The 27,936-nt window shown below is 33.7% G+C and overlaps 2 protein-coding genes and 1 pseudogene across 5 annotated transcripts; 1 reads left to right on the top strand and 2 right to left on the bottom strand.

Annotated features, from left to right (window-relative positions):
• Positions 1-220: 220 nt before the first annotated feature.
• On the bottom strand, positions 221-3,561 carry LOC114712640 (prohibitin-3, mitochondrial-like). Of its 2 annotated transcripts, none has more exons than XM_028897188.1 (3): positions 2,975-3,561; positions 2,552-2,880; positions 221-400 (listed from the first exon to the last, which is right to left on the bottom strand). In XM_028897188.1, exons 1-2 carry the CDS (start codon positions 3,485-3,487, stop codon positions 2,557-2,559), a joined length of 837 nt encoding a protein of 278 aa, XP_028753021.1. In that variant the 5' UTR covers positions 3,488-3,561; the 3' UTR covers positions 221-400; positions 2,552-2,556. The 2 variants fall into 2 exon arrangements, with proteins under 2 accessions (XP_028753021.1, XP_028753022.1); XM_028897189.1 differs by lacking the exon at positions 221-400 and adding an exon at positions 1,325-1,338.
• LOC114712638 (prohibitin-3, mitochondrial-like) lies at positions 221-27,936 on the bottom strand. Of its 3 annotated transcripts, none has more exons than XM_028897187.1 (3): positions 27,331-27,936; positions 26,908-27,236; positions 221-400 (listed from the first exon to the last, which is right to left on the bottom strand). In XM_028897187.1, the coding sequence occupies exons 1-2, from the start codon at positions 27,841-27,843 to the stop codon at positions 26,913-26,915; spliced, it is 837 nt and encodes a 278-aa protein (XP_028753020.1). In that variant the 5' UTR covers positions 27,844-27,936; the 3' UTR covers positions 221-400; positions 26,908-26,912. The 3 variants fall into 3 exon arrangements, with proteins under 3 accessions (XP_028753020.1, XP_028753018.1, XP_028753019.1); XM_028897185.1 differs by lacking the exon at positions 221-400 and adding an exon at positions 25,389-25,692; XM_028897186.1 differs by lacking the exon at positions 221-400 and adding an exon at positions 25,707-25,773.
• LOC114712636 (taxadien-5-alpha-ol O-acetyltransferase-like) lies at positions 18,047-19,356 on the top strand (annotated as a pseudogene).

Below are 27,936 nucleotides of genomic sequence, written 5' to 3'. Positions count from 1 at the left end.
TGTAATAGCATCTAGATTACATTCACAGAGTAATTGGGACCGTAATGCAAATCTTTCTTCAAATAAATAGGAAGAATTATATTTGAGGACTAATTCTTAAAATCATTCTGAATAACCTTTTAGCAGAAAATTTATCATTGACAGCGACACTTCCATATTAGTAATCAATTCTAGGCGTTTTGCATATTGACATGCCTCTACAATGAATAGAAGATATAGATCAAGCATCAAATTGATATTCATTCCTATTTTTGTTTAAACAAGGTTAACATGTTCAGATTCAGTCTGCAAAATGAAGGACAAAATGAAGGACCAGTGGAAAAAAAATGCTTTCAACAAAGAAGGACATCAAGGAGGAAAAAAAAGATTCAAGTTTGCCAAGAACCATTATCATTGAAACCTGCAGTCAAAGAGGAAATATATAAGGGCTTGTAGCAAGCAAAGTATTACAAACTACCAAGAAACAACAGAAATACTTTACAATGAATCTCATGATGTACACTTGAATATACTTTACAAACTTTTCAAATATTACTAAAATTATAGGACGTTTGAGTTTGAGCACAAATGATCTACTGTGCAGAGGATCAATGGTGCTCATGGAAACTTTGTGGAAAAAAATATATATAACTTTTCAAAGTCTCCTGCTGTGCATACGCAAGAATGATATGGGGGAAAAAAAATGATCTGCGGTATAGTACTCCCTTTGATGCTAAATGTAGAATCCATTTTAATTTACGATACAAAATGAGTCCTACATTTTGGACCAGAGGAGTATTAAGTATGCTCTGTACAGTAGCATGAATAGATTCAGTGATACAACAGACAATAGAAAACAATCACTCTGCATAAAAATGATATGGAAATAAGTCGCAAATGTGTATTGCATGAAAAGTTGACTTGTATGCTTAGCTTCTTCAAAAATGAACTTTAATCAACTTTGCCTGTAATTTGAGTAATTTAACCTGCTAATTCATATCCTTCAGTGGTGCGCTAAATTCAATGCACAAGACAACCCTGAATCAACAGAAAATCCCTTGTATAACTACAAACCGATCCGTTCTTAATATTACTGTTGAATGGTTAAAAGAATATGCAAACAAGAAATAATTCCGTTTGAATTACGCCCCCTTCATCTGAAATCTACATATGCAAACTTTCCCAGATGTGAAATGAACACATGCACAACTAAGAATTTTATTCAATCCAAATCAGAAAGACAGGCATCCGGAGGCCCCACCCCCCCCCCCAGCTCCCCGCCCGGGGGGGGGAGAGGAGAAGAAGCTTTATTTCACTATGTGAAGTTACATGACTTCATTGAGCTCCATCAACAACTAGCTGTTCCCCCAAAATAACTAAAAAATAAAAATAAAAAGGGGAAAAACGAGCCAACGTGTAAAAGGGACAAAAACAACCCGCTATTACCACCTAAAAAAACAAAACAATCTGTTATCGCTCACTCCCCTGCAGTTCAAAGAAAGCTTAAAACCTTGCCTCCTGATTGAAGTAATAGTGTGATATAAAAGAAATAACAGATTGTAGTGACAAATGTTGAGATTTACTTTCTAGCTAGCAAGAATGTTAGATACGATTTACCTAATAAAATAACTCACAAAAATAACAACCTATAATATGAGAACTTCAAGATGTGTTCATCTACCTTTTTTCACATTTAATAAAGAAATCTAATCCCAAATGCTTCTAAGTCCAAACAAAACAAAAGACAGCCGGCAAGTTAAGTCTTCTAGCTAATATGGAAAAACAGTTGGGCTAAAATAACAGTCATGCTGATAATCTAAGCCCATCTCTTCCAGCAGAGTTCAACACTGTGAAGCTATTGCTCTTTCGCATCTTCTTTAAATATAAGGCAACTCTAGTATTAACACATATTCCATGTATTTCCATCCTCCTTGAATATAAGGTAACGATAGTATTAAGACTATTTTTTATCATGCTTTTACCAAAGAACGTGCCAAGCACAATCTGATACTTGAACTGATGGGCGTTCATATCCTTGCAGTTTTCTAATATACTCAGAGAGGTTTAGTGTAGCTATTGGAGGATAAACTCAATTGAAAGCTGGGGAAGGACCTGAACAATATGGCCCTATTAACGGAACCAAATATCATTGTGCATTCATTATTTTAATATTTTAATTTACACGTAGAGACACTCAGAAACTCACCCCAATACCTCAAATCAGAATTTGCTCGACCAGTAAGGTTAAAGTCGGTAACTCTACATATCCAAAAGGACATCAATGCTAGTTAAAATCATAATCAAGATGAAACATAACAAAGAGCTACTAAATCAAAGCAACAAATACAACAACAAGAAATACAATCAACAGGGATCCCATGACAGCATTGTTCTCCAACAACAACCAAATCTTTGCATGAATTGTTAAACAAGAGATCCCCTCAATAACTTCATCAAGTCTTCTTCCTCTACACCACCCCATTTCATTTCAGAGGACTCCAACTACGAACCAAAAATAAAAGCCAAGACATATATAAAACAATAAATAAAAACTATAAACTGGAAAGATTACCAGCATCACCGTGAAGGGTTAAGACCCATGAGCAATTGCTGCCCACCAGGAAGGTAGGATACATTAGGCGACTTGGCTAAAGTGGAAGCCACCTCCCTGGAAGCCTCAATCCTCCTAAGCTCAATAAGCCCCGTACCAGCAGCCGCTGTTGCATCTGAAATTAGCTTAGCAGATTCACTCTCTCCCTCAGCTCTAATAATGGCAGCCCTTCTTTCCTGCTCCGCCTTCATCACCACGAACTTGGACCTTTCTGCCTCTTGTTGGGCCACCTGCTTCTGCTCCACGGCCCTTGAAAACTCAAAACCATATGACAAATGCGTAATTGCGACCTGTGTAGATATCAGAAATCAATATATGAATTGCATTCTCCGACTAATATCAACCCAAACAGAATTTGGATCAAAATCGAATAACCAAACATACATCATCAAGAACTATGTTGAAGTCCTTAGCTCGCCGGACCAAACTCTCGCGAACAAAAGCCGAGACCTGGGGACGCTCCGTCAGGAGCTGATCAGCATTGAATTGAGCAACCACTGCTTTCAATACTTCATTTCCAATTGAAGGAAGAACCTTCTCGTCATACTCGAGACCAAGATTCTGGATTATCACTGGGAGGCGAGAGGTTTCGGGACGAGAGAGGACACGGAGGGTTAGGTTGACCATCTGCAAGTCCTTGGTTCCAGAGACTGAAGAGAAGGTGTGAGGGCGTGTGCGAATGTCGAAAATGTAAGGCTTCTGGACCCAAGGGATGAGGAAATGGGTTCCCTCGCCGACTGTTTCGTCAAGAATGCCCCGAAAACGGTCGAAGAGAACGGCACGTTGGCCGCCATCGACGGTGTAGAGGCTGGAATTAAGGACGGTAGCAGCGGCACCGAGACCGAAGGCGGCGCGTGCAATGTTCGTGAGGAATGAAACAGCTGCTTGGCTACCCATTCGATGGAGATAGCCCTGTTAGCGATGTTTGAAGAAGAAGGGAGTAACTTTGCAAGCGTCAGTGAGGGTTTTACTTCGTCTGCTATTTGCAGCAAAACCCCAGTCTCGCTTGCAAGAGAGGGCAACGCTTTTTTTTTTCATTCAGAAGCAAGGCTTTGAGTAGGCTTGCCCGGAACGAAAATGGGCTTTAACCGTCCGAACTTTATTATGATGATCTCAAACCCCGATAAAAAATGAAGGTTGTGTTAGATCTTTGATAGCCAACATAAAACTTTGTCCTGAACTTTGTTTTTCCATTTTCGGCCTTCAACTGTTGGTCGGAGGGAAAATGCTGGACCTTAAATTCTAATTCGTGTCTCCAACAGAAGCCCAATAACTTCTAAGCCTAAAACAATTAATCATATTTGTACTTTAAAAACAGATTTATGTATGATCTTTTACATGAATGTTTAATTTACTTATAAATTAACAGCCTTTCTATTTAAATACTTTTCCTGTTCTTAATATAAAACATATTTAACTAATTTGATTAGATTAAGGAAGTTAGGTAAGTTAGTTAATTATAAGAAAAATAACACATTTTTCCTAAAGCATCATAATCATCTTTCTTAATTCTCATTCTTCCTTTTTTATTTGATTATGATTGAGGAAGTATCTATAGGGGTAATTTAGAAAAAAAATTGATAAATATAAAAAATGGATCTTATATTTAGAACTAAAACTAATTCAAAAATCGGGTTCTCTATTAAGGACCAGAAGAGTATTACTCTTTTTAAACTTATATATAAATATTTGTATATTTTAATCATAATCGAGTTTATTGCATCAATTGCTCTTGAACAATTCAATTGTCAATCCAATTGTGAAAATCTTGAAAAATACTATCTCTAGTCATTACTATAAAAGCTATTTTGATTTTTAATTTAATTTTAAATATAAGACTCCAATCTATTTTTTTCTAATATTTAACTATTTTTTCAAAATAATCTTATAGTAGTCGCATATGTTAAATAATTCATCAAATGATAATTCTAGTTAATATACATTATTAGTAAAAGTATTCTAGGGAAGACAATATATATTTATTACATATAACTAACTTAATAAACTTTCTTAATATATTTAAATTAGTCAACTAGTTTTTATATTAAGGATCCAAGTTAGTACATTGGCTGTATGTGATGCAGGTGGAAATTGAAACAAAGACAGCACATTAACTATGTTCATTGCATTTTCTCCTCGTTGCAGTTCCAAACTGTTCAAACATAGAATTTAACGGTGTACTTCATGCATATTTGTTTTCCTACCTTTTATGATTAATTTTAACAGTAGTAACATTTTTTGTTTGCTTTCTCACGAAGAACTGACGACTTGATGCAATCCGAAAATATTAACTTTTGCCATTTGATTTGATCAAGGGTTCTCCTATCAAGGTTTAGAGTGCAAAAAGTTTTCGTTTCTCCTAACAAATACGCTTTTTAAGATTTAAACTTATATTCTTTTCTTTATGAGGTGAGGTCCTTACCTCATCAGCTAATAGCTTGTTAATAGAAATATTAATTATATGCATAAGATGACTAAGAAATTAAATAGAATTTTTTATTAGAAGTTAGTTAAGCAATATTGTACTCCTGATCTTGTTCTTAATACAAGATACAATTATTGAGTTGATCTTGATCATAAATACAAAATCTATTTATCACTTTTATTTTTTTCTAAATTATTTCTATTAATACTCCCTCAACCATAATCGAGTAGGAGAGGAAGAAAGATATTGAGAAAGATAATTATGACATTTTAGAAAAAAACAGGTCATATTTTTTATAATTAACTAACTTGCCTAACTTTTTTAATTTAATAAAATTAATTAAATAAATCTTACATTAAGAACTAAAAGACTATAATCAAATTGTTCATCATAGTTTCGCCCAAGGGTCTGGGATTACGATAAACAAGTAAAACCCAACGCACATCATAAATCTGGCTCTTAAGAAGGTCAACACATGACAATGCAACTCGATGTCTTTATATTGATGGGGATCAGAAACAAGTGAGATATTAGGTGTGTTTAGATAAGCGGCTGCAAAAGTGATTTTTATTATCATCTGATTTTTGCAAACGTAAACTAGGGTAAAAGTCTATTATTATAATGTGATTTATGTTTGAATTGATATTTATAAAAATGCCAATTTGACAAGTTGAAACTATTTGGATAATTAGTAAAAAAATAAGTTTACTATAAAATGACTGAAAAAGACATCAATTTTATTTAATAATATATGTTTATATTTTATGTTTATAATGTGATAATTGTTAGAGAATAATTAAAATTAAAATTATAAAAATAAACATAATTATTATCGAGAAAATTTTGAAAATACATTTTAGTTAATTAAATATATTTAATTAATGGATATACATGAATATAAATTTAGTGAAATTGAAAATTTTTCAACTACATAATTTTCTAGTTAAAAATGACGTAGTTAAATATTTTGTTTTATGTTAATTTCATTTCATTTATTTTATTTTTTTCCTTTGATTTAGTTCTCTTTTTAATCCTCCATTAGGTACATCAATTGTGAATTTAGATCTAAGACGCAGCATAAGGAAGGAACACATGCGATAGCAATGCTCTTCCCCAAACCCTCCATTCACATCTTGATTGACTGGGTTTCTTCACTGTTTTCTTTAGATGGAGATCGCAAGCTGGAAAAGAGGGTGGAGGGAGTGAAAGCTTTTGGTCTTCTTCTCAAGAAGGCGGGCTTGATGAACTGCACAAGGGCACTAGCGGCAGGGGTTAGTTTATACGACTGGACCTTCTTCTTTAAGCGCAACTTAGAGAGAGGGGGGTCGCTACGCACTACTGTGATTCTTCTTCTTCAGCTTCGATGAGCTTGGACGTGTGAAGGAGAAGAGAGAAAAGGGACAAATCTGGGTTTGCAAATGCACATAATGGCAGATTAGCCTTTGCAACGCCCACCATAACCTCTCCCCACATTTGCCGGCACCATGCTTTTTCTCCAAAAGCGATATGGAGAAAAAGCCAATCCAAAGAAGTTTTTATTTTCAGATGAACCGCCAACCCACATTTCACATTTCACATTTTCCCAAGCATTTTTGGGGTTTTCTACGGAGATCCAAACTCACCTAGAATACAAGATTCACTACCAACTTATCCAAATTTGTCCCATGCAAAAATTATGTTGATAATAATGTTATACTAATAAGATATATCCATTTTTAATATAGTATTCACAGGTAATTTTCAAGGCTTCAAATATTCTTTATTGTCCTTAAAATAAAAATTAGTTGGGGTTTGCTTTGATCTTAAACGTAACATCTTAATTTACTTTTTTTCATATTTTTTTTATTTTTTCAAACTGATTTACATAGCTTATAAAATAATATATAATATAATGGGGTTTTAGGTATTTTAAAAAGATCATGTCATCTTTATTATAATTAACTAATTGATTTAAATTTATCCAAATTACTCCTCCGGTTCTAAATATACACACACTAGTGTGTATAAAGGTCATATATTTAAGACCGGAGGAGCAGTTGATTAGCTATTATATTAAAGAGCCACGGATGTACTATAAGTGTTAAAAGCAGTTTACAATTAATACTTCACGAGTATAGATAGATAATTTTGGTATGCACATGAATAGCTTTTATTTTTAAAAATAGTTCCTTAATCCACAACTGTGAATTTAGCATCATTCTCAAAATTTACAACTACGTACAATGCCCAAATTTCGTGGTTCACTCGTTTTTTGCATTCTTTTATTTAAGTCAGAGTAACATACAATTTTGAATATTCCAAAACAAAAATCTCAACCTAATTGCTCTCATGATTCTCCACTCTTCCTTCATCCATTTGTTATTTTCATCACGCTCCAGCCAAGCTATCGATTAGGTGATGCTTGATCCTAATTCTTATTTATATTGCCATGGCTACTACCACAACTTTTGCATCGGCATGAACTTAAACATCGAAGCTTACGCTTCAGTGAAAAAGTGAAAATATATTAACAAGAATTAATTTTAAATTTATTATTGAACTCACAATAATTTTTTTTAAAACAAGACCAATAATCTAACCATTAACTAATTCCACAGCAAAAGTTTAGTACAATGCACAGAGTAAACAATTACCTTGTGACATGGGCAATGCCCATTTGAAACATTGATTTTGTGCAATTGCACTCTCTTCTAAATTTTTCTTGATCAACAATGTCCTACAAAGAACACAATAATGAAATCATTAAGACAATGAGTCTAAGGGGTGTTTGGGTGATGACCCAAACCATGGTTTGGGGAAAATCACCCAAACACCATAAAAAATAAAAAAACCAAAATCATGGTTTTGGTCAAAACCATGATTTTGGCAGGAGCAAAAATTTTCTGCTTTTGGAGGAAAAAGAGAGAGTGTGAGGGCCTATGGGATATGTGTCTTGTTTTTTTTTTTTTTAGCCTAGATGGATATACCCTTCCCAATTATTCATCTTAGGGGTGAGCAAATAGCCCATAACCCGCTAGCCCGCCCATAACCCAATAATTTTTTGCCCATTAAAGCCCGCCCTATTAGCCCAAATAGAAGATAATAAACGGGCTGACTTAAATGGGCGGGACAACCCATTAAACAAGACGGGCTATGGGCAAGGCTTCGGGCTGCCCATACCCGCCCATTTAAGTTTTATTTTCTTTAAAAAATATTTTTATTCTTTAGAGTTTAGACCTAGCTTCAACAGCTGCCTTTCATTCAAGCTTTCAGCATCGCCTATATGATGAGTATGCAATTAATGTCAAACCTTCTGATGATGATGCATTAACATCCCAGCAATCATTGCAGCAAGTGGATTCTGTTGCTAGTGGTGATGTGGTTAGTGAGTTAGTTCCTAATGTTGAAGAGGCTATTGAAGATGACCCTACCTACCAAAGCGTATATTAATATATATATATATATATATATGAATAAACGGGCATGGACTAGCCTATAATCCGGTAGCAGCCCGTTTTAATATATATAAATGTAGAGGCAAACAAAACATATATTAATATATATATATATATACAAGAATCATTATTATTATTAATAAACGGGCATGGGCTAGCCCATAACAATAAGAAAGAGATGATTGTTTGATAGGTAGAGGCAAACAAAGCGTATAGTAATATATATATATATATATGACATCATAATTATTAATTAATACATGTAAATAAAGTAGAGTTAAAGCTTCTGACACTTGCTTTTCTTACAGTTAGATTGTTTGATACTCCCTTATTATAAAAGGGGACGTTAATAAGGTCATTAATGAATTTTTTTCTAATTTACCCTGAATTATAAATTATTATTACTCAAGTAAATATTTTTACACTGGCTCCTCAAAGTTTGTTACAAGGGTAGGTTTGGAAAATTTTATACTTTGGAATACTTTTAACTGTATAACTATTATTTTTTAATATGTGTGAATTAGCTTATTGACCCTTTATGATAAAGAGTAAGGACCAAAGGGAGTACATGATGTCTTTTGCCTAGACATTTAAAATAGGATTGTGAAAAATGTAACTTATTCATGGGTAAATTTATAAAATATGTTTATAGTCATTTTCATCCTATAATTCTAAGTTAGTAAATTAGTAAGTTCTAAATTTACAGATATGTATAATCTATTATATCATACATTTATAAAAGGAATAATCTTATTCAAATGTTATAAGTGGAATTTTCATTTATAAACAAGTGGACCTTTTAAAAATTGTTTCACTACTTTGTAATGATTAAATAAGGTGTGTATAAAAGTATCTCATCTCAAGTAATGTATGAAGTTAGGAACAATTGTTGTTATCATATTATTTATTTAATTTGAGTCCATATAAAATTGAATTTGGCATTAACTTAAGTTAATTTATTAGTCTAATTAATATCAATATAATATATACAATATGAAGTATATTTGGCGCCCAACAATTTTAATTTTTGGGAAACCATAATAAATTTTCATAAACAAATAAATTTTAAATTGGTCTCTTAATTTAATTAAGAACAAAGAAGTAGTTCAAAGACTTCTTTCTTATCTCCACACATTGAAAATGATCTATATAGCGATATCTTAATTTTACATTCTATATTTTTATTTATAAATACTTTTCCAAACTTGGCTCATAATGTGAAATTTACATGTCAATTTATGTGTCTTTTCCCTACAGATTATTTAAAATTTTTAAATATATTCAAAAAATTTCCTCTCACATTTACACGTTATTCCTTAAAATTCAACCAAGCATCAAAGTTCAAAAGCCTCTTTTTTTTTTTTTTCCTGTGAAGGTTTACAAGGCCTTCACTAAAATTTGTATGTCCTGGAATTTATAGCCAGTCATGTGTTTTTGTTACATGGGTTCCTTAGACTGAGTGTCTTTTAACTCTTCAGACATCCTTTTTTTTTTTTTTCAATGACGAAAATTTTCAAGCATTTTTTTAAATTTGAGTAAAATTGTGGAATTTGCAGACCATACCATGGATTTATCGGCACAGGTCATATATGCTCATAATGTTTGAAATGATGGTATAATTCTGAAGAACTTGTGCAACAAGCTCACACAGTAAGTTGTAAATTTTATCACCAAATGCATGTGAAAAAAATTCACTCTCTTTATTTACGAGAAAAGGGAATGAAAAAGAATATTTGTGAAATTTGAAGAAATAACTTGTAAAAATGGAAGAAGAAATTTTAAAATGAATATTTGAAGTTTTAGGAGTATGAGGCAAAAAAAGCACTGGACCATATTCGAACAAAAAAAAAAACTCAGGACCATAGATAAATTTTGTTGTAAATAATGTGGGTAAGTATGTCAAAGAAAAACTCCCACATTACTTAGGATTAATGGGGTCCAAGTAATAAATGATCTTACTAAATTAGTTAAGAGGAGGAGTGAAGTCACATGCACAATGGGCCACTGGAAGCAAATCCGGCAATTCCCTCACCCCATGTATATGAGTCAAATGTGGTACTGGGTTTATAGAAAATATCTATTTAATTAATCTTTTATTTTAATTACCATCATGCCTCATCAGTGTTTGCAACTGACAACTTTAACAATCATTAAGCAAGTTAATAACTATGTAAAACACCCACTTAGCTGTGTTCATAACTATTTATTGATGAGTTAATTGCCCTTAAATGTGCTAAATAGTATTGTGATCCATAGCCTATAAAAAGGGGCATGAGCCTGGAGTTCGTAGTACACCTTTCAGACAAAACTTTCTTTCCTCTTCTGGTGTTCTATCAGGCTGAGTTCTTTTACCTTTCATTGTTCTGTTCACTCTAATTTTGCAGGAAGAATTTGCTTGATCCTAGGGAGTATCGCTTTTTGTTTTGCGGGTAGCTATGAAATAGCTTTTAAAAATAGTATCTATAGGACAAGACTCGGATTTACTGATTTTCTATAGATGCTACTGTCAACAGGATTTGTATAATATTATAGAGGAGTTAGAAGATTTGCTGTTGGAGAATTCACGTGCTGCCACCAACACTCTTAGGAGTTATTCTATGTCAATTGTTTTGGCATTCATCAGCGGCAGAGTTATTAGAGGGAGGCCTCTAAGCTTTGTCTTAATTTGATAATTCCATTCAAGTTATTATTAGGAAGTTTGAGTTGGGTCTCATGTTTGTTATTTGCACCTCATTTTAGGATATTATTTGAGACCTTATAATAAAAAAATTGGTTGAAATATACTCCTCCTCGTCTCTGTGGCAAAATTAAGATGACAAGAGATGAACATTTGGCGATTGTAGAGGCCAAGGATGATTTGAGGGTTGAATTCTAACTCACATTGTGACCTAGGCGCATGGTCACCTGGTGTGATGATCTTAACTGGTAGTAGATATGAACCCGATGAAAGCATGTGTTGTAGCAGTGAATCCGACGATATTTATGCATGAAACGGACTTATGGAGCTCCTCATTTGCTGCCGCCAACATATGTTACATGCTCAAGTGGACCATGATGGTAATGAACACCGGTGCCAAATTTACTTTTGAAACTGGATTCACTCAAGACCTCCAAGACACTTGTAGAGTAATTCGTGACAAAGGTGACCGCCAGGATATTGAGCATGGCTTGCGCCACAGGCAACACGAGTGGGCATATTGCGGATTTTAATGGCTATTTTGTAGAAAATTTGGAGGTAGGTTCATTTTAGAATTGAAGTTCACTTATTAAATTAATAAAATAGAAGTAAATGGAGGGAATCCAATTCCATGTCGCCAGTTTAATGAAAGGAGAGAAATTTTAAATGAGTAATTTATTTTCCATTATTGCTGGGTCTAATTTCTTTCCGTTGAAGGTTCTAATGGTGTGGTGAATAGTTATTTTAAAAGGGACTATTATTATTAAATTGTAATTTTCATGACCTCCATGCTTAAAACGTTATTAATATTGGAGGTTTAATTTATTTCTTCATGTATGTTAATGAGTATGATCCGTTGGTGTTTTTAATTCCTTTGGATGGTTAATAAAATAATCGCTTATTATTATTGTTTATGAAATTGACTTTATGGATTTTAATATGTTTCAGTTATGCATATTTATTTACTATGCAAAACCCAGAAAGTAATACTCCCTCCGTCTCTTTTTATAAGCAACAATTATTATCTCTTTTTTTTTTTATGACCTTATTATCTCTCTCTTGCCCCTAAATATAAGCAACATTTACAAATTGTCTTAAATGTTTGCAGTAAATTTCCTATTTGTTCCTGTTAATTACTGATTTTAATACTTAATATATTTATTATCCTCATTTTGCAAACAATCATCTCTATCCATCACACATTATCTCTCTTTCATAATTCTCTTTATTATACTAATTTTCTTATTCTCTTTGTTATATTCTCTTTCTCCCATAAATAAAGATATTTTGGATAAAGAATTTTCAATTTCTATTCATTTATTATCTTTAAATAACTTTTTATTTTACGTAATGGGGTCTAAGGTTCTTATAAAATTAAAAAGTATAGGGGGAGTAGGATTTAACACCGCTATCACATGTGAATCTCTAGATGATTGTCTGTGTGTTTGCATCATATGACTGGCTACATAATACTACCTTCGATTCTAATTATAAGACTTCGTTTGTAAACTATAAATGAGGTCTTATAATTAGAACTAGAGGTAGTATGTCTCACAAGTCGAAATAGGCTAATGGTCAAGCTCAATTTTTTCTATTGATAACTTTGTAGAATCAATATAATATGTAAATTTGGTGGTGCTAAATCCATTATCTTGCTTCATATAATTTGTAATATGTGGCCAAATGCTGAGCTGCGTACCAATAATAATTTTTTAAAAAAATTATTATGTTGTTCGGTTGGCCTATTATCTAGTGGTATTGATATTGTGGGAAAAATTTCAAGGAATTAAAAAAAAACAGTAAACATGTTGAGATAATGGTTCAATGGTTAGTTGGTCGGATCAGAATAAACTGAGAGTTAAATTGGTTATATTAAAATAAAGATAAATGTGCACCTAGCATCTGGAACTATTTTTGAAGGTGCATCCAACAACCTAAACTATTTTGTAGTGTAATTTTACCCCTCATCTAATAAAATTGGAGCAATCTCATCCAAAACCTAACACCTCTTTAACTCCATTATTTCCTGTAATAGTTAGCCATTTGTCCCTTTTTTTAATGACACGTAATCTTCTGAACGTCAGAGGAGGTGATTGAATTGATGGTGGGAGCACTGCTCATCGTCTTCTTCATGGAGGCCCAATTGAGGAGCACTGTTCACCTCTCTCAGTCTTCCTATGTCTCTATTTCTGAGTGACCATGAAGAAAGGTGTTGGCTTTATAATTGTCCTTCGAGCTCTTCAAAATTTGTTTCGGGTGAAAGCTGTTATAATTATACCTAGGGAACAACTATTTAATATTTTCAAGTTTTTGCTTTCTTCACTTGTGAGAGCAACCTAGGAAAGCACAGTTTTGTTTCAAAAATTCACTTTTTTGATTTCTAAGGACCTGTTTGGATAGCAGGCCAAACCATGATTTGAAGACTCAAACCACGGTTTGAGAAAAAAAATCACTCAAACAGGCACAAATTATCTGAAACCATGATTTGGGTCGAAACCATAGTCTTGGAACCCGAAACCATAGTCTTAGAACCATGGTTTCGGGAGAAGTGAATCCATTATGCTTTTGGTTCAAATTGGAGAGTATGATTGTGCCTGTTAGAATAAATTTCATCAATAATATCACTTTAACACCCCTTAATTAATTTTTTATAAACATATTTAATCTTATATCTTATAAATAAATATACACATATTAATTATTTATTAATTACATTATCTTATGTATTATTAATTATGTTGGTAAAAAATATACTATTAACAATTTTATTCCTTCAAATTAAAATATATCAAATGTAATTATCATATTAACTTATACTTTTTTTAATAATTTGTACATATAAAAAGTGTTTCTGATAACAACTATCCAAACGCTCTCACTTTTCAGAATCACTTTTTCACAAAATCTATTTTTTCTAGAATCTATTCTCCAAAAGCTATTTTCCAGACCATGGTTTGGTTTTATCCAAACACCCCCTAAAGTGATATCATATTTGTTTTCTCAAGTACAATACATAAAAAGATACTATCTCTAGTTTTAACTATAAGAACTTATTTGTAGACTGTAAATGAGATCTTATAATTAGGATAGGAGGTGAAATGCACTAAATTGGTTAGAATATCTTAGTTGACTGGAAGCTTATGAAGTTAAGACCTCATCCTCCGATCCCCTCTCCCATTGAACACCCACGAAAACGACAATGAACAGTGCACCCATAAAAAATCACCTCCACCCGTTCCAAAGATGACGTGTCGTTTGGAAACTGAAAAGCAAACGGCCAGTTGTGGGAGGAGAAAATTTAGTTAAAGAAGTGTTAGGTTTTGGGTGAGACTGCTATAATTCTATTAGATGAAAAGCAAAATTGCACCACTAAATAATTTGAGTTTAGGGTGCTGAGTGTATCTTCACCCAACTTAATTGTTAAAATTGTCCCTTAATAACAATGATTCTTGTATATATAGATAGCCTATGCAATTTGGGGGTTATAACCTAGCACAGTTAAATAGATTTATTAAGAATAAAACACCCGGGATACGACGTGGAGTTAAAATTTAAATGTCCTTTAATAATTTAATATCTCTGCTCAAATAAATTCAAGGCAATCCTAAATAATGTGGACAGATGAGCTTAATATAAGCAGTTGTAGCATGAAGTTACATTCTAGGAACATATGATATAAATATATATAAACTTATATCTAGTTTTAAATTTAATTATTGAGTCAATACGATTTTTTTATATACAAAAAAGTTTAGGTAAGTTGAAACCCAGGGACTCACTAGAGTTAGGACATACGTCCTGGCTCAATAAATGCTTACAAAGATATTTACAGATTACTTATTAACAAGGTCCTCACATCGGAGCGGGATTCAAACTCACAACTTTGTGAGTTATGAGTTAACTCTTTTACTAATTGAACCAAGTCTTCGTTGGTAAGTCAACAAGATTCTCAGCACGTTTATTTCAAAAATAAAAAAGAAAGACTTTGTCTCCACTTAATATTTTAAATCAAACATATTATATATATGGGACTATATTTCGGTCAAGTTTTTTATATTCATTATATCAAGTTCTCCAATTACACTTAGTCGTGTGTTCCATTTTTGAACATTTAATTATAAACCCACATAGGAAAAAATAAAACATATGGCTATATGTAATTAGAGAACTTGATGTAATGGATATAAATAATTTAATTTAAGTATTTTCCATATATATATCATTGAAAGATTTATTTATAATATTTTTTTATCATCCTAATGGCAGGAAGCCTATAAGCACGAACGCATAAACGTGAAGGGTCCTGCTTCAGAAGCGGTGACCATGCAAGTATCGTAGGAAGCTAGAGAACAATATAGTACTGTTGATAAAACGAACGAACCACCTAATTAACCACTATTCATTAAACTATTATCACCAAGTGGGGAAAAAGTAGATAAATAATAACAACAACAACACTAATCTTATATGTTTATATGATCCAGCTGTTAATAGCGTGGAGAATTGAACGTTCAAATCAGACTTTATAGTAAGAAGATATATTAAGGAAACAAACACATATTTTTGAGAAATAATTAATTTCACTACTTTTTTTTAATTTACCTAAACTAGTTAAGTATATCTTATGCTACCTCCGGTCATTAATATAAGATCTTATTTGACTTTTATTTTGATCCTAAATATAAGATCCTAATTTACTTTATCTCTAATATTTAGCAAATTTTTTTCAAAATGATCTTTCTAATAATGATAGTTCTCATCAACACCCTTGATTAGCAAAAATATTTTTGAAAAGTCAACATCTATTTATTATAAATAACTAACTTAACTTACTTTCTTAATCTCCTCAAATTAGTCAATTAGCTCTTATAATTAGGACCGGATGTAGTAGTAAGAATATAGTAGTGTGTATATATGTATCATATTTACATCAAGTTTTTTATATCCATTATATTAAGTTCTCCAATAACACATAATTATGTGTCATATTTTTAAGCGTGAGGATTTATAATTAAATGATATTATTTTAAAAATAAGATACATAGTTATGTGTAATTGGAAAAATTAATATCATAAATACAAACAACCTGATTTAAGTATTTTTCTTTATAGATATATGATGGACGCACAACACCCACATGGATGGAAATTATTATAATAAGCTCGTCCGCGTAGCCACCAAGCTCGGACCAGAGACGCAACAGGACACAATTTTTTTATTTGGTCTTTGTTCTTAACGTCAAGCAAAGAAGTTTGTGTGGACACATAAATGACATAGGAAATTTTGTTACCTATAAATAAGACAGAGAGAGAAAGTTTCTTTTGGTTCTATTTATAAGTCGTTTTATTAAATTTTCAGCATAAATGTATTATTTTGTCCTTCATTTATAAATAGGACCAGCAGAGTAATTAATAATGAATTTAATGAGGTGTACTTGAGGGAGCAAATAAAAATAATAGAATTAAACGAATTAATGCATGCTTGGAGTGTAATTATTTAAGAAAGTGCTCGATGGCACCGCCAAAAAGAAAAAGAAAAAAACAGTTGCTTCATGTGATTAAGAGTGTTATTATATAATTAATTAATTTGTCAGCAGATGTTTAATGGTTGATCTATTATCCCCCCCCCCCAAAAAAAGAATGAGTTTGGGTGCTCATAAGCTCATTAAATTTGAATCGTCCAAATCTGATTTGGATAATTTAGATTTGATTTTTTTTACTCTTATTTTAAAAAAATCATTTTAATTGGTATAAAATATAAAATAAAGATAATATCTTAATTATCTTCTTTTTTTGAAAAATGGTAATTTTTATTTACGAATAATAAATTAAAAATATTAAATCTGAACTATCAAGATCAAATCTGAACGGTAAAAATTTGACGAGTTTAAAATGATAAGCACTCAAACTGATTTTTTTTAAAAAAAATATGATTCTCCTTGTGTTTAATTTCAACCGTAGTTCATTGGATGAAGAACAAGCTCATCATATGAGAATTAATTAGCATTTCATGTTTTGCGTCTTTGAAAACATTTAAAATTATTTAGTTATGCTCGAACATTTATAATTCTTTTTTTTTCCTTGCCAAAGAACATTATAATTCAAAACGCTCAAGATTCCCACGTTCAGCATATATTCCCTCCGATCCTTTTATTTTTATAAAAATCAGTTTTAGATAATGTTACTAATTTTATTCCTAATTAATTACATTATAAATATTTTCTCATACATTCATTTTCATTTTTTTCACTGTAGATCTCTCGCACATGCCCTCTTATAAATAAGGACATAGTTGGAAGAAAAAGATACATTACTTACATATTTATTCTTTTTAACTAATATTAATAGATTTCTTAAATGACATAATTTGGTTATTTGGATGTTATAAAAAGACCTGGAAGTACGTAGTACTACCTTTGATCTTTAATATAAGATTTAGATAACTAATTTATGAATATTAATAAAATTATTTAAATTAATTATTTGTAATAAATAAGTATTGTTATCATGTGCATTATAATTACCTTTTAATGAAAACCCTTTAACATGCGCAATCACTATAAGAACTGTTTTGACAAAAAAAAATATAAATATAAGAAATAAAATAGATTGTAATATCATATTTAGAACTAAATTAAATATCTAACTATCTCTTATATTTCAGACTGTAGTATATTCTAAAAAACTATTTGGATAAGCTTTAAGTACATGTTTTGGTGCTTTATATATAAGACAAACACTACTAATACAATAAGCCAATTAATGCATTTTGGCATATCACGCAACCACGTGGATGAGCCTTCTGGGCACTGGCCACCCTTTCTTCTTAACAAAAAGCACACCACAACACAAACACACACATCACAGCCGCTTCCTTCTAATTAATTTGATCATATTTTCTTGTAAATTCAGACAGAACATATGGGAAGCCTTGAAGCTGTCGTTATAACTCCTTCTGATCCAACCCCAACTTGTGTTCTCCCTCTTTCCGCTCTCGATTCTCAACTCTTCCTTCGTTTTACTGCTGAGTGTCTCTTGGTCTACACACCCTGCCCCGGCTTGGACCGCGCCGCCACCTCGGCTCGTCTCAAAGCCGCATTAGCTCAAGCTTTGGTCCCGTACTACCCATTTGCCGGCAGGGTCAGGCCTTGCTCCGGTGGATCGGGCCTCGAGGTCGTGTGCCGGGCCCAGGGCGCGGTGTTCATCGAGGCCTTTTCTGACCGTTACACAGTCAGCGACTTCAATAAAGCCCCCCAGACGGTGACTTCCTGGAGAAAATTCTTGTCCCTAAATGTACCTGACGTTCTCGACCGGATCACCGCCGCTCGTGGTTCAATTCACGTGGCTCAACGACGGAGCCACAGCCGTCGGTGTAGGGATCAACCATTGTGTCTGCGACGGTGGTGGCCTCGTCCAATTTCTCAGTTATTTCGCTGAGTTGGCTTCTGGGAAATGCCCGGCACTCCAGCCCACACCCGTTTGGAACCGTCATCTTCTCAACCCATCACCCGAAAGTCCTGATCGGGCCTGCCCAACGATCCTCACCGAGTTCAACCGGGTGCCCGATCTTTGCGACTTCATGACGCTGGTTTCCAGCGATCTCAAACCAACCTCCATTAAGTTCGACAAAAGACGCTTGGACGAGCTCAAGAACGTGGCTCGGTCAATGAGTCCAGTCAGCGAGTCGTCGTCCTACACGTCCTTTGAGGTCCTGGCTGCTCACGTATGGAGAAGCTGGGCCAGAGCGATGGCTTTTCCGTCGAACCAGATCCTGAAGATTCTCTTCAGCATCGACGTGCGGAACCGGGTGAAACCGGGCATACCCGACTGCTACTACGGGAACGCCATGGTGCTAGGATGTGCACAGAGTAGCACGAAGGATCTGGTGCAGAAGGGTCTTGGGTACGGGTCGGGCTTGGTGAGGAGTGCAAAGGAGAGGGTGGACAGCGAGTACGTGAGGAAGATGATAAAGTGGGTGTCCGAGTCGAGGGAAAATCCATACTCGGTCGGAGTGCTAATAGTGACTCAGTGGGCAGGGCTGGGTGCTGAAAGGGTTGACTTTGGGTTGGGGAGGCTAATCCACGTGGCACCCATTTACGTCGGTCGTTATTGTTCGCTTTCGCCGGCGTATGATGAGAGTGATGCTCTGAGGGTAATGATGGCTGTCCCCACCTCTGCCGTTGACCAGTTCCAATACTTCCTCACCGCTTCGGCCGCTTCCCGTTTATGAGTGAGTTTGTACGATCCTACGTTGACTTTTTTCTGCTCAGCTGTGCATTTTATCTTTCTAGTTACTGGGTACTTAATTACCTAATTATTGAGTTAATATTAACACTGAGTGTAAGAATTATTTCCTATATTTATCAGTTTTTCCCAAGTCACTCCTATTGATACTTTTTCAACCATAATTAAGTAGGAGAGGGAGGAAGGATATTAAAAAAGATTATTAAGGTGTTTTAGGAAAATTATGTCATCTTTATTATAATTAACTAATTTATCTAACTTTCTTGATCTAATTAAATTAGTTAAATAAATCTTATACTACTTTCGGTCCTAATTATAAGAGCTAGTTGACTAATTTGAAGAGATTAAGAAAAAAGTTAATTTAGTTGTTTGTAATAAATAGGTATTGTGTTTTCTAAAATATCCTTACTAATTAAGCGTATTAGCTAGAACTATCATTATTAGAAGGACTACCTTAGAAAAAATTGCATAAATATAAGAGACAAAGTGGATTGGGGTCTTATATTTAGCATCAAAATAAAAGTTAAACAAGGCCTTATATTAAGCACTGGAGGTAGTATTAAAAATTATAGAAGTAGTATTTTTTTCCCTCGTTTTATGTCAAAAGGACTTGCTTGGATATGATTCAACTCCACCGTTCTCCCTAATCATTTTCTTTCTTTAATCATAGTCAGCTTTAACTAGGTGTTATATTAAGTAGAGGAGTTAATTAGTACTACTTCTGGTTTTTAATATAAGAGTTGGTTAAAGATTCAATTTAATGCTAAATATAAAACCTCAATATACTTTGTCTCTCATATTAATCTATTTTGCCCTCAAATAATATTTATAGTGATTGCAATAATTATTTTAATACACATGATTAACAAAGATATTTTAAGAAATATAATATCTCCCTCTCCTACTTAATTATGGTTGAAAAAGTATCAATAGGAGTGACTTGGGAAAAACTGATAAATATAGGAAATAATTCTTACACTCAGTGTTAATATTAACTCAATAATTAGGTAATTAAGTACCCAGTAACTAGAAAGATAAAATGCACAGCTGAGCAGAAAAAAGTCAACGTAGGATCGTACAAACTCACTTAATTGATTTTTTTATTATTTACAAATTAGTTATCCAACTCTTATATAATAACAGCAGGTACTATCATTTTTCTCGTTTTATATCAAAACGACTCCCTTGAATATGATTCAACTCCACCATTCTCCTTGATGATTTTCTTTCTTTAATCCTCTCGTTCATTCTTCGCATGCAAAGGCATCAAGAATGAATCAAAGAAATCCTGTTATATTTTTACCTAACAACATGTGAAGGATGAGGAATGAAAGAAATTAATGAGCATACAATAACTGTAAATGTATTAGTTGAGCTTTATACACCTCCAATTCTAAATATAAAAAGTAGATAGGAGGTTTATTTTGGTCCTAAATATAATATATTAATTCACTTTATCTATCAAAATTATAAGAGGACTTCAATCAGGATAATTACGTACAATGCATATTATTAGAATGGGTATTACAGGAAAACAAATACTACCTCCGGTCCTTAATATAAGACCCTATTTGATTTTTATTTTAGTCTTAAATATAAGACCCTAATCCACTTTGTCTCTCATATTTATACTTTTTTTCCCCAAAGTAACCCTTCTAATAATAAGAGTTCTAATCAATATACTTGATTAACAAGGAGATTTTAGGAAAGACAACACCTATTTATAACAAATAACTAACTCAACTTACTTCCTTAATCTCCTCAAATTAGTCAACTGGCTCTTATAATTAGGACCGGAAGTAGTATATATTTGCTAGAACTAAACACTTTAAATAATTTTTTTAATGTTCACAAATTAATTATTTAAATCGTATATTAAGGACAGGATGAAATACAAACTAACTTGAAACTTTTCTAATTCAATAAATTCTTACTGAATTTATCTGATTATACTTAAATATTTACACGGTAGATTTTGGATGCTGGGTTTTAGGTTTATCTGAGTTCAATTATACTGTTACACAGAACAAGTATTTTGGTTTTGTTTTCAATGAACTAATTTTTATTATTATTTTACTTTTGGAATCATTCAATTTCTTTGGTTGAGATCAGCTAGCTGCCAGATTTGGGTAAAATTTCAAACTCATGACGAAGTCTAATCAAAAGTTAACTAAAAAGAAGTGACTAGGAAGGAACATGTACAATCATCTCCTTAACCCTTAAAACTTAATAATAATAAATCCATCTAGACATTTAACTTTGTATACATAAATCCAACCATCAATTATCAACCCCCTAAGTTATATATTTGTACCCTCAAACTCTGAATTAGATGTAAGCAAGCCTCCTATTTAAGATATATGCATATAAGTAATGACCAAAAGTACTAGTTGGGGAATTATTTGCACAAGAGTTTTGAGGGAATCATTGTAAAGTTTCAAAGTTCAAAGAGATTGTGTATAGACAATATAAAGTTCATAGAAGCTATGTAAAATTTGCTAAAAACTCCATGAAAAAAATTCTTGAATGGCTAGTGATCTGTAGGAATCAAGCAGCTATTTGTAGGAATCTTATAATCCTTGAAATTGTTTTAGTCCCTTGGTTGAAATAAAGAAATTAAATGATTTATAATCTCTATACATTTCACTTAGTGTTTTTTTTTTGAGCTTAAGGTATTCACCGCTGGTAGCAGTGACTAATATTCTTGCACCGTAAACTTCCCCAAGGGGCTTTACTGTTAGCCTGGAGACCCTTTTCATACATATCGCTAGGAATCAAACCTCTAACTAAATATTTAAAGAACCAACTGTGCTATGTCTTGTGGTTTTTCATTGAGTGTTTCTATTTGTTTGATTGAACACATCGCAGATGATCATTATTATAGGATTCCAGAGTTATTGAACAAGCTAGTCCTCCAGTTCTTATGCCCTAGCATTCCAATCCTCAACAGCTTCGGCAAATGCTTACACATCTTAGATCTCTACGGAAAATCCCTCTTTCAACACGAATCCATTATTCCCAAATAAATCAAATCAAACAAATACAAAGAAGATGAAATCATCATTCCCTCTGCAAGAGAGCTTCGAGAAGCTGGCATCAACGACTTCAAGCCAAGCTAAAGCGACAGGCTCAAAGATGTCTCCTTCAATGGCAGAATCCTCATAATTACTTAAATTAAAATATAAAACATGTTTTGTTTAAAGTAATAATTTTTTTATCCTATATATATCCCCAACAAATTATAAATTTTTTTAACTAATTAAATAAATAGTTTGAACTAACAACATTTATTGAGGATAATTTTGATATTTTATAAGAACTTTTTAACTGTCTCGCATTGGCTCTCTTAAAAACTGATCCCTCAGATTTGGATCCTAAACCATCAAGTATAGACTGGATATAACTCAACTGAAGGCGTCTTCAAGATTTCTAATTAAAGTAACCTCTATAGATTGGAGAAGCTAACACAACTTGCCACTTTTGAAGTGCGTTGGGTGAGCTAATTCTTGAGTGCTGGCTAAGATGATAGGATCCAACCTCAAGCATATCTATTCTCTTTATTACTCCTCCGGTCCTAATTATAAGACCCAATTGACTTATTTGAGGAGATTAAGGAAGTAAGTTAAGTTGGTTATTTATAATAAATAAGTGTTGTCATTCCTAAAATATCCTTGCTAATTAAGTATATTGGCTAAAACTATCATTATTAGAAGGATTATCTTGGAAAAAAATGCATAAATATAAGAGACAAAATGGATTGGGTCTTATAATTAGGACCAAATAAAAAGTCAAATTGGGTCTTATAATAAGGACCGGAGGAGTATGATGAATTCTGGAAATGTTGGGATTTTAAGGTTTCTTAAAAAGAGAGATAGATGTAAGTTTACATAGTTGTCACATTTTCACCATTACGGAAAGTATATTCTCCTGCACGAAGCATTTCCAACATTATAAGCTATGACAGCCTACCTCCATTTCTTTTGGTGAGCATGGCGCTCCAAGAAAATGATCGGCCACTTGGTGAAGAAACAGTCACGTACCTTCCATGCTTTCTGTAATATCCTGAATTTCAAGGTGTTAAAGGAATAAGGAAGAATGATAAAGAAATAATTATTAAAATTATTTAATGCCTAAAAAAGTTAGAAAAAAGTTATGAATGTTAATTTTGAGAGTTTAGGATATTATGAAAGGGTTAATTTCCCCAAAAAGTGGCTTACACAATTTGAAGGATAATTTTGGGAGTTAAAAATGACCTATTTCCTTGGAAATTCAAGGAAAATAGTTAGAGATCTATATTTGAGCTAAAAGTTTTAGGATAATTATTTTATGGGTCAAAGAAGCTAAAGATAATATAAATCCATATAAAATATTATAAATTAATTTCTGGGCTTATCTTATAGAGAAAGGGATAAAATTGGAAGTAAGGAATGAAGTAAAGGGCATTGTGGCCATTTTACACGCCCTCACCCTTATGATTTGCCAACATGCCTTCTCCCGTCTCATTTTTCATCTGCAAGCGGAGAGAAAAACAGAGAGAGACTGAGAGAAAACCTTGGAGTCAGGGAGAAGGGCGTCGCCGGCAAAGTAGTGATCGGAGAGGAGAAGTTTACATGCAATTTTGTTTTCTAACTGGGGTAAGACTGATTAACACTCTACTGTCCTTATTTCTTTTGTTTTCTGCGTGTTGGAGGAGATGATTAGAGATTAAAGTCTGGGTTGTCAAAGAAAGATAGGAATCGAATGAAATATTGGATGGAAGATGTAATTAGAAGCTTGAATAAGTGAATTGTGGTGTTGCATGTGTTGTTGGAAGATGTTTTTGATGGTTCCACCGCTCGACTTTCCTTCCCCTCTTCTGCTGTATGGTACCGAACCGTGTGAGTTTGAAAGAGAGGATACATATGCAAATCTAAATGACATTGCATGTGTTTAGATGTGATTGCTTATCGGTTATTGCTGCTTCAATGATGATTTTCGTTTCTGCACTATGCTTTCCAGAGGAGTTATTCAAAAACCTGATATGAGAGTGTATATATGTGCGAACCAGTTGGTGTATGTGGCTGGGTAATGAGTACCGAAATAAATGGATTGAACTAAGATTGGAATAAAAATTGGAAAAATGATGTAGCTAGAAGTGTGTGGCGGTTTTATTGTCCGAGGGATTAATGAGTGTGTGATAATTTGAATGCTAAACTTGAGTTTAAACACAGAGCTAACAAATCTGGAAAATTTCCAGGTTTGGAGTAAAAGTTATGTGTGGTGGAGGAAGTTACGTATATACATACATATGTGTGTGTGTACATATATGACTATATTTGCTGAGCGAGTTGGGGGATATGAATCTGGTAACAGAGTTTTGAAATCTGAAACTGAAGCTATATATTTATACATATATGGGCATATGCTTGGGCAGCTTGGCGTTGAATTTGAAGTAAGGGAAACTATATATATATATATATATATATATATATATATCTCTATATATGTGTGTGTAAGATTAGGAAATCTGAAACTTTATTAAAATTGTCGATTGATGCTCTCTTAGATCAAGTGATTGTTCAAGTTATTTAAACCAAGTTAGAGACCGAAAATGAAGATTTGGAGGATTAAATATGAATAGGTCTTACAGGTTGTTGTAATTATTAAAATTATAGTGCGTTTGATTTAGAGCACAAATGATCTCCAGTGCAGAGGATCAATGATATCCATGGAAACTTCATGAATAAAAAATATAATTTTTCAAATTCTCAATGCTGCGCATGAATTGATTTACTCTATAGTATAAGCATGCTCTATACAGTAGCACGAATTGATTTAGTGATACAAAAAAATTATATGAAACTAAGTCGCGAATGTGTATTGCATGATAAATTGACATGAATGCTTAGCTTCATTTAAAAAGAAGACGAAGAAGAAGAAGAACTTTAATCAACATTGCCTGTAATTTGACTAATTTAACCTGCTGATTTATATCCTTCAGTGGTGTACTGAAGTCAATGCACAAAACAACCCTGAATCAACGGAAAATCCCCTGTATAACTACAAACTGATCCATTCTTAATATTACTGTTGAATGGTTAAAAGAACATGCAAACAAGAAATAATTCCGTTTGAATTACACCCGCTTCATCTGAAATCCACATATGCAATCTTTCCCATATGTGGAATAAACACATGCACAACTGAGAATTGTATTCAACCCTCTACTTACAGCAAATCAGAAAGACGGGCATCCAGAGGAAAGGGGGAGAAAAACAACAACAGCGAACTTTATCTCACTATGTGAAGTTACACGACTCCATTGGGCTCCATCAACAACTAGCTGTTCCCAAAAAACAAAATATTAAAAAGGGGAAAAACGAGCCAACATGTAAAAGGGACAAAAACAATCTGCTATTAACACCTAAAAAAAAAAAACAAAACACAACACAATCAGATATCGCTCAGTCCCCTGAAGTTCAAAGAAAGCTTACGATCTTGCCTCCTGATCGAAGTAATAGTGTGATATAAAATAAACAAATAAATAAAAGATTATAGTGACAAATGTTGACATTTACTTTCTAGCTACCAAAAATGTTAGATACAATTAACCTAATAAAATAACTCACAGGAATAACAACCTATAATAAGAGAACTTCGAGATGTGTTCATATATATGTTTTTTTAATATTTAGTAAAGAAATATAATCCAAAATGCTTCAAAGCCCAAACAAAACAAAGACAGCTGGCAAGTTAAGTCTTTTAGCTAACATGAAAAAACAGTTTGGCTAAAACAACAGGCATGATGGTAATCTAAGCTCATCTCTTCCAGCAGGGTTCAACACTGCGAAGCTATTGCTTTTTCGCATCTTCTTTAAATATAAGGTAATTCTAGCATTAAGACATATTCTATGCATTTCCATTTTCCTTGAAGATAAGGTAATGCTTTTACCTAAGAGCACGCCAAGCACAATCTGATACTTGAAATGATGGGCTTTCATATCCTTGCAGTTATCTAATATACTCAGAGAGGTTCACTGTAGCTATTGGAAGATGAACTCAATTGAAAGCTACGGAAGGGCCTGAACAATATGGCCCTATTAACAGAACCAAATATCAGTGTGCATTCATTATTTTAACATTTTAATTTACATGGAGAGCCACTTTGAACTTCACCCCAATATCTCAAATCATAATTTGCTCGACCAGTAGGGTCAAAGTCGGTAACTATACATATCCAAGAGTACATCAATGCTAGTTAAAATCATAAATCAAGACGAAACATAACAAAGAGGTACTAAATCAAAGCAACAAATAATACAACAAGAAGAAGAAATTCAATTGACATGGATCCCATGACGCCATTGTTCTCTAATAACAACAAAATCTTTGCATGAATTATGAAACAAGAGGTCGCCCTCAATAACTTCACCAAGTGTTCTTTTTGGTCCTCCTCCACACCACCCCATTTCATTTCAGATGACTCCAACTACGTACCAAAATAAAAGCCAAGACATATATAAAACAATAAATAAAAACTATAAACTGGAAAGATTACCAGCATCACCGTGAAGGGTTAAGAGCCATGAGCAATTGCTGCCCACCAGGAAGGTAGGATACATTAGGCGACTTGGCTAAAGTGGAAGCCACCTCCCTGGAAGCCTCAATCCTCCTAAGCTCAATCAGCCCCGTACCAGCAGCCGCCGTTGCATCTGAAATTAGCTTAGCAGATTCACTCTCTCCCTCAGCCCTAATAATGGCAGCCCTCCTTTCCTGCTCCGCCTTCATCACCACGAACTTGGACCTCTCTGCCTCTTGTTGGGCCACCTGCTTCTGCTCCACGGCCCTTGAAAACTCAGCACCATATGACAAATGCGTAATTGCGACCTGTGTAGATATCAGAAATCAATATATGAATTGCATTCTCCAACTAATATCAACCCAAACAGAATTTGGATCAAAATCAAATAACCAAACATACATCATCAAGAACTATGTTGAAGTCCTTAGCTCGCCGGACCAAACTCTCGCGAACGAAAGCCGAGACCTGGGGACGCTCCGTCAGGAGCTGATCAGCATTGAATTGAGCAACAACTGCTTTCAATACTTCATTTCCAATTGAAGGAAGAACCTTCTCGTCATACTCGAGACCAAGATTCTGGATTATCACAGGGAGACGAGACGTTTCGGGACGAGAGAGGACACGGAGGGTTAGGTTGACCATCTGCAAGTCCTTGGTTCCAGAGACTGAAGAGAAGGTGTGAGGGCGTGTGCGAATGTCGAAAATGTAAGGCTTCTGGACCCAAGGGATGAGGAAATGTGTTCCCTCGCCGACTGTTTCGTCAAGAATGCCCCGGAAACGATCGAAGAGAACGGCACGTTGACCACCATCGACGGTGTAGAGGCTGGAATTAAGGACAGTTGCAGCGGCACCGAGACCGAAGGCGGCGCGTGCAATGTTCGTGAGGAACGAAGCCGCTGCTTGGCTACCCATTCGACGGAGATAGCTCGGATAGCAATGCGTGAAGAAGAAGAAGAAAGGAGCAGAAAAGAGAGGACCTGAGTGAGCGTGAGAGGGTTTTACTTC

The sequence above is a fragment of the Neltuma alba genome, unplaced genomic scaffold (genome assembly GCF_004799145.2).
Source record: "Neltuma alba isolate B1F8T4 unplaced genomic scaffold, ASM479914v2 tig00011384_pilon, whole genome shotgun sequence".
In the NCBI taxonomy this organism is placed as follows: Eukaryota; Viridiplantae; Streptophyta; class Magnoliopsida; order Fabales; family Fabaceae; genus Neltuma; species Neltuma alba.
The sequence above is the reverse complement of the archived record's forward strand: the minus strand, read 5'-3'. Positions and strand labels throughout refer to the sequence as shown.

Excerpts from the sequence above, each read along its gene's own strand:
- LOC114712640 (XM_028897188.1), bottom strand. The coding sequence starts at position 3,487 with ATGGGTAGCCAAGCAGCTGTTTCATTCCTCACGAACATTGCACGCGCC. Across the intron at positions 2,881-2,974 it reads TCAACATAGTTCTTGATGAT|GTCGCAATTACGCATTTGTC; the intron begins GTATGTTTGGTT and ends ATATCTACACAG.
- LOC114712638 (XM_028897187.1), bottom strand. The coding sequence starts at position 27,843 with ATGGGTAGCCAAGCAGCGGCTTCGTTCCTCACGAACATTGCACGCGCC. Across the intron at positions 27,237-27,330 it reads TCAACATAGTTCTTGATGAT|GTCGCAATTACGCATTTGTC; the intron begins GTATGTTTGGTT and ends ATATCTACACAG.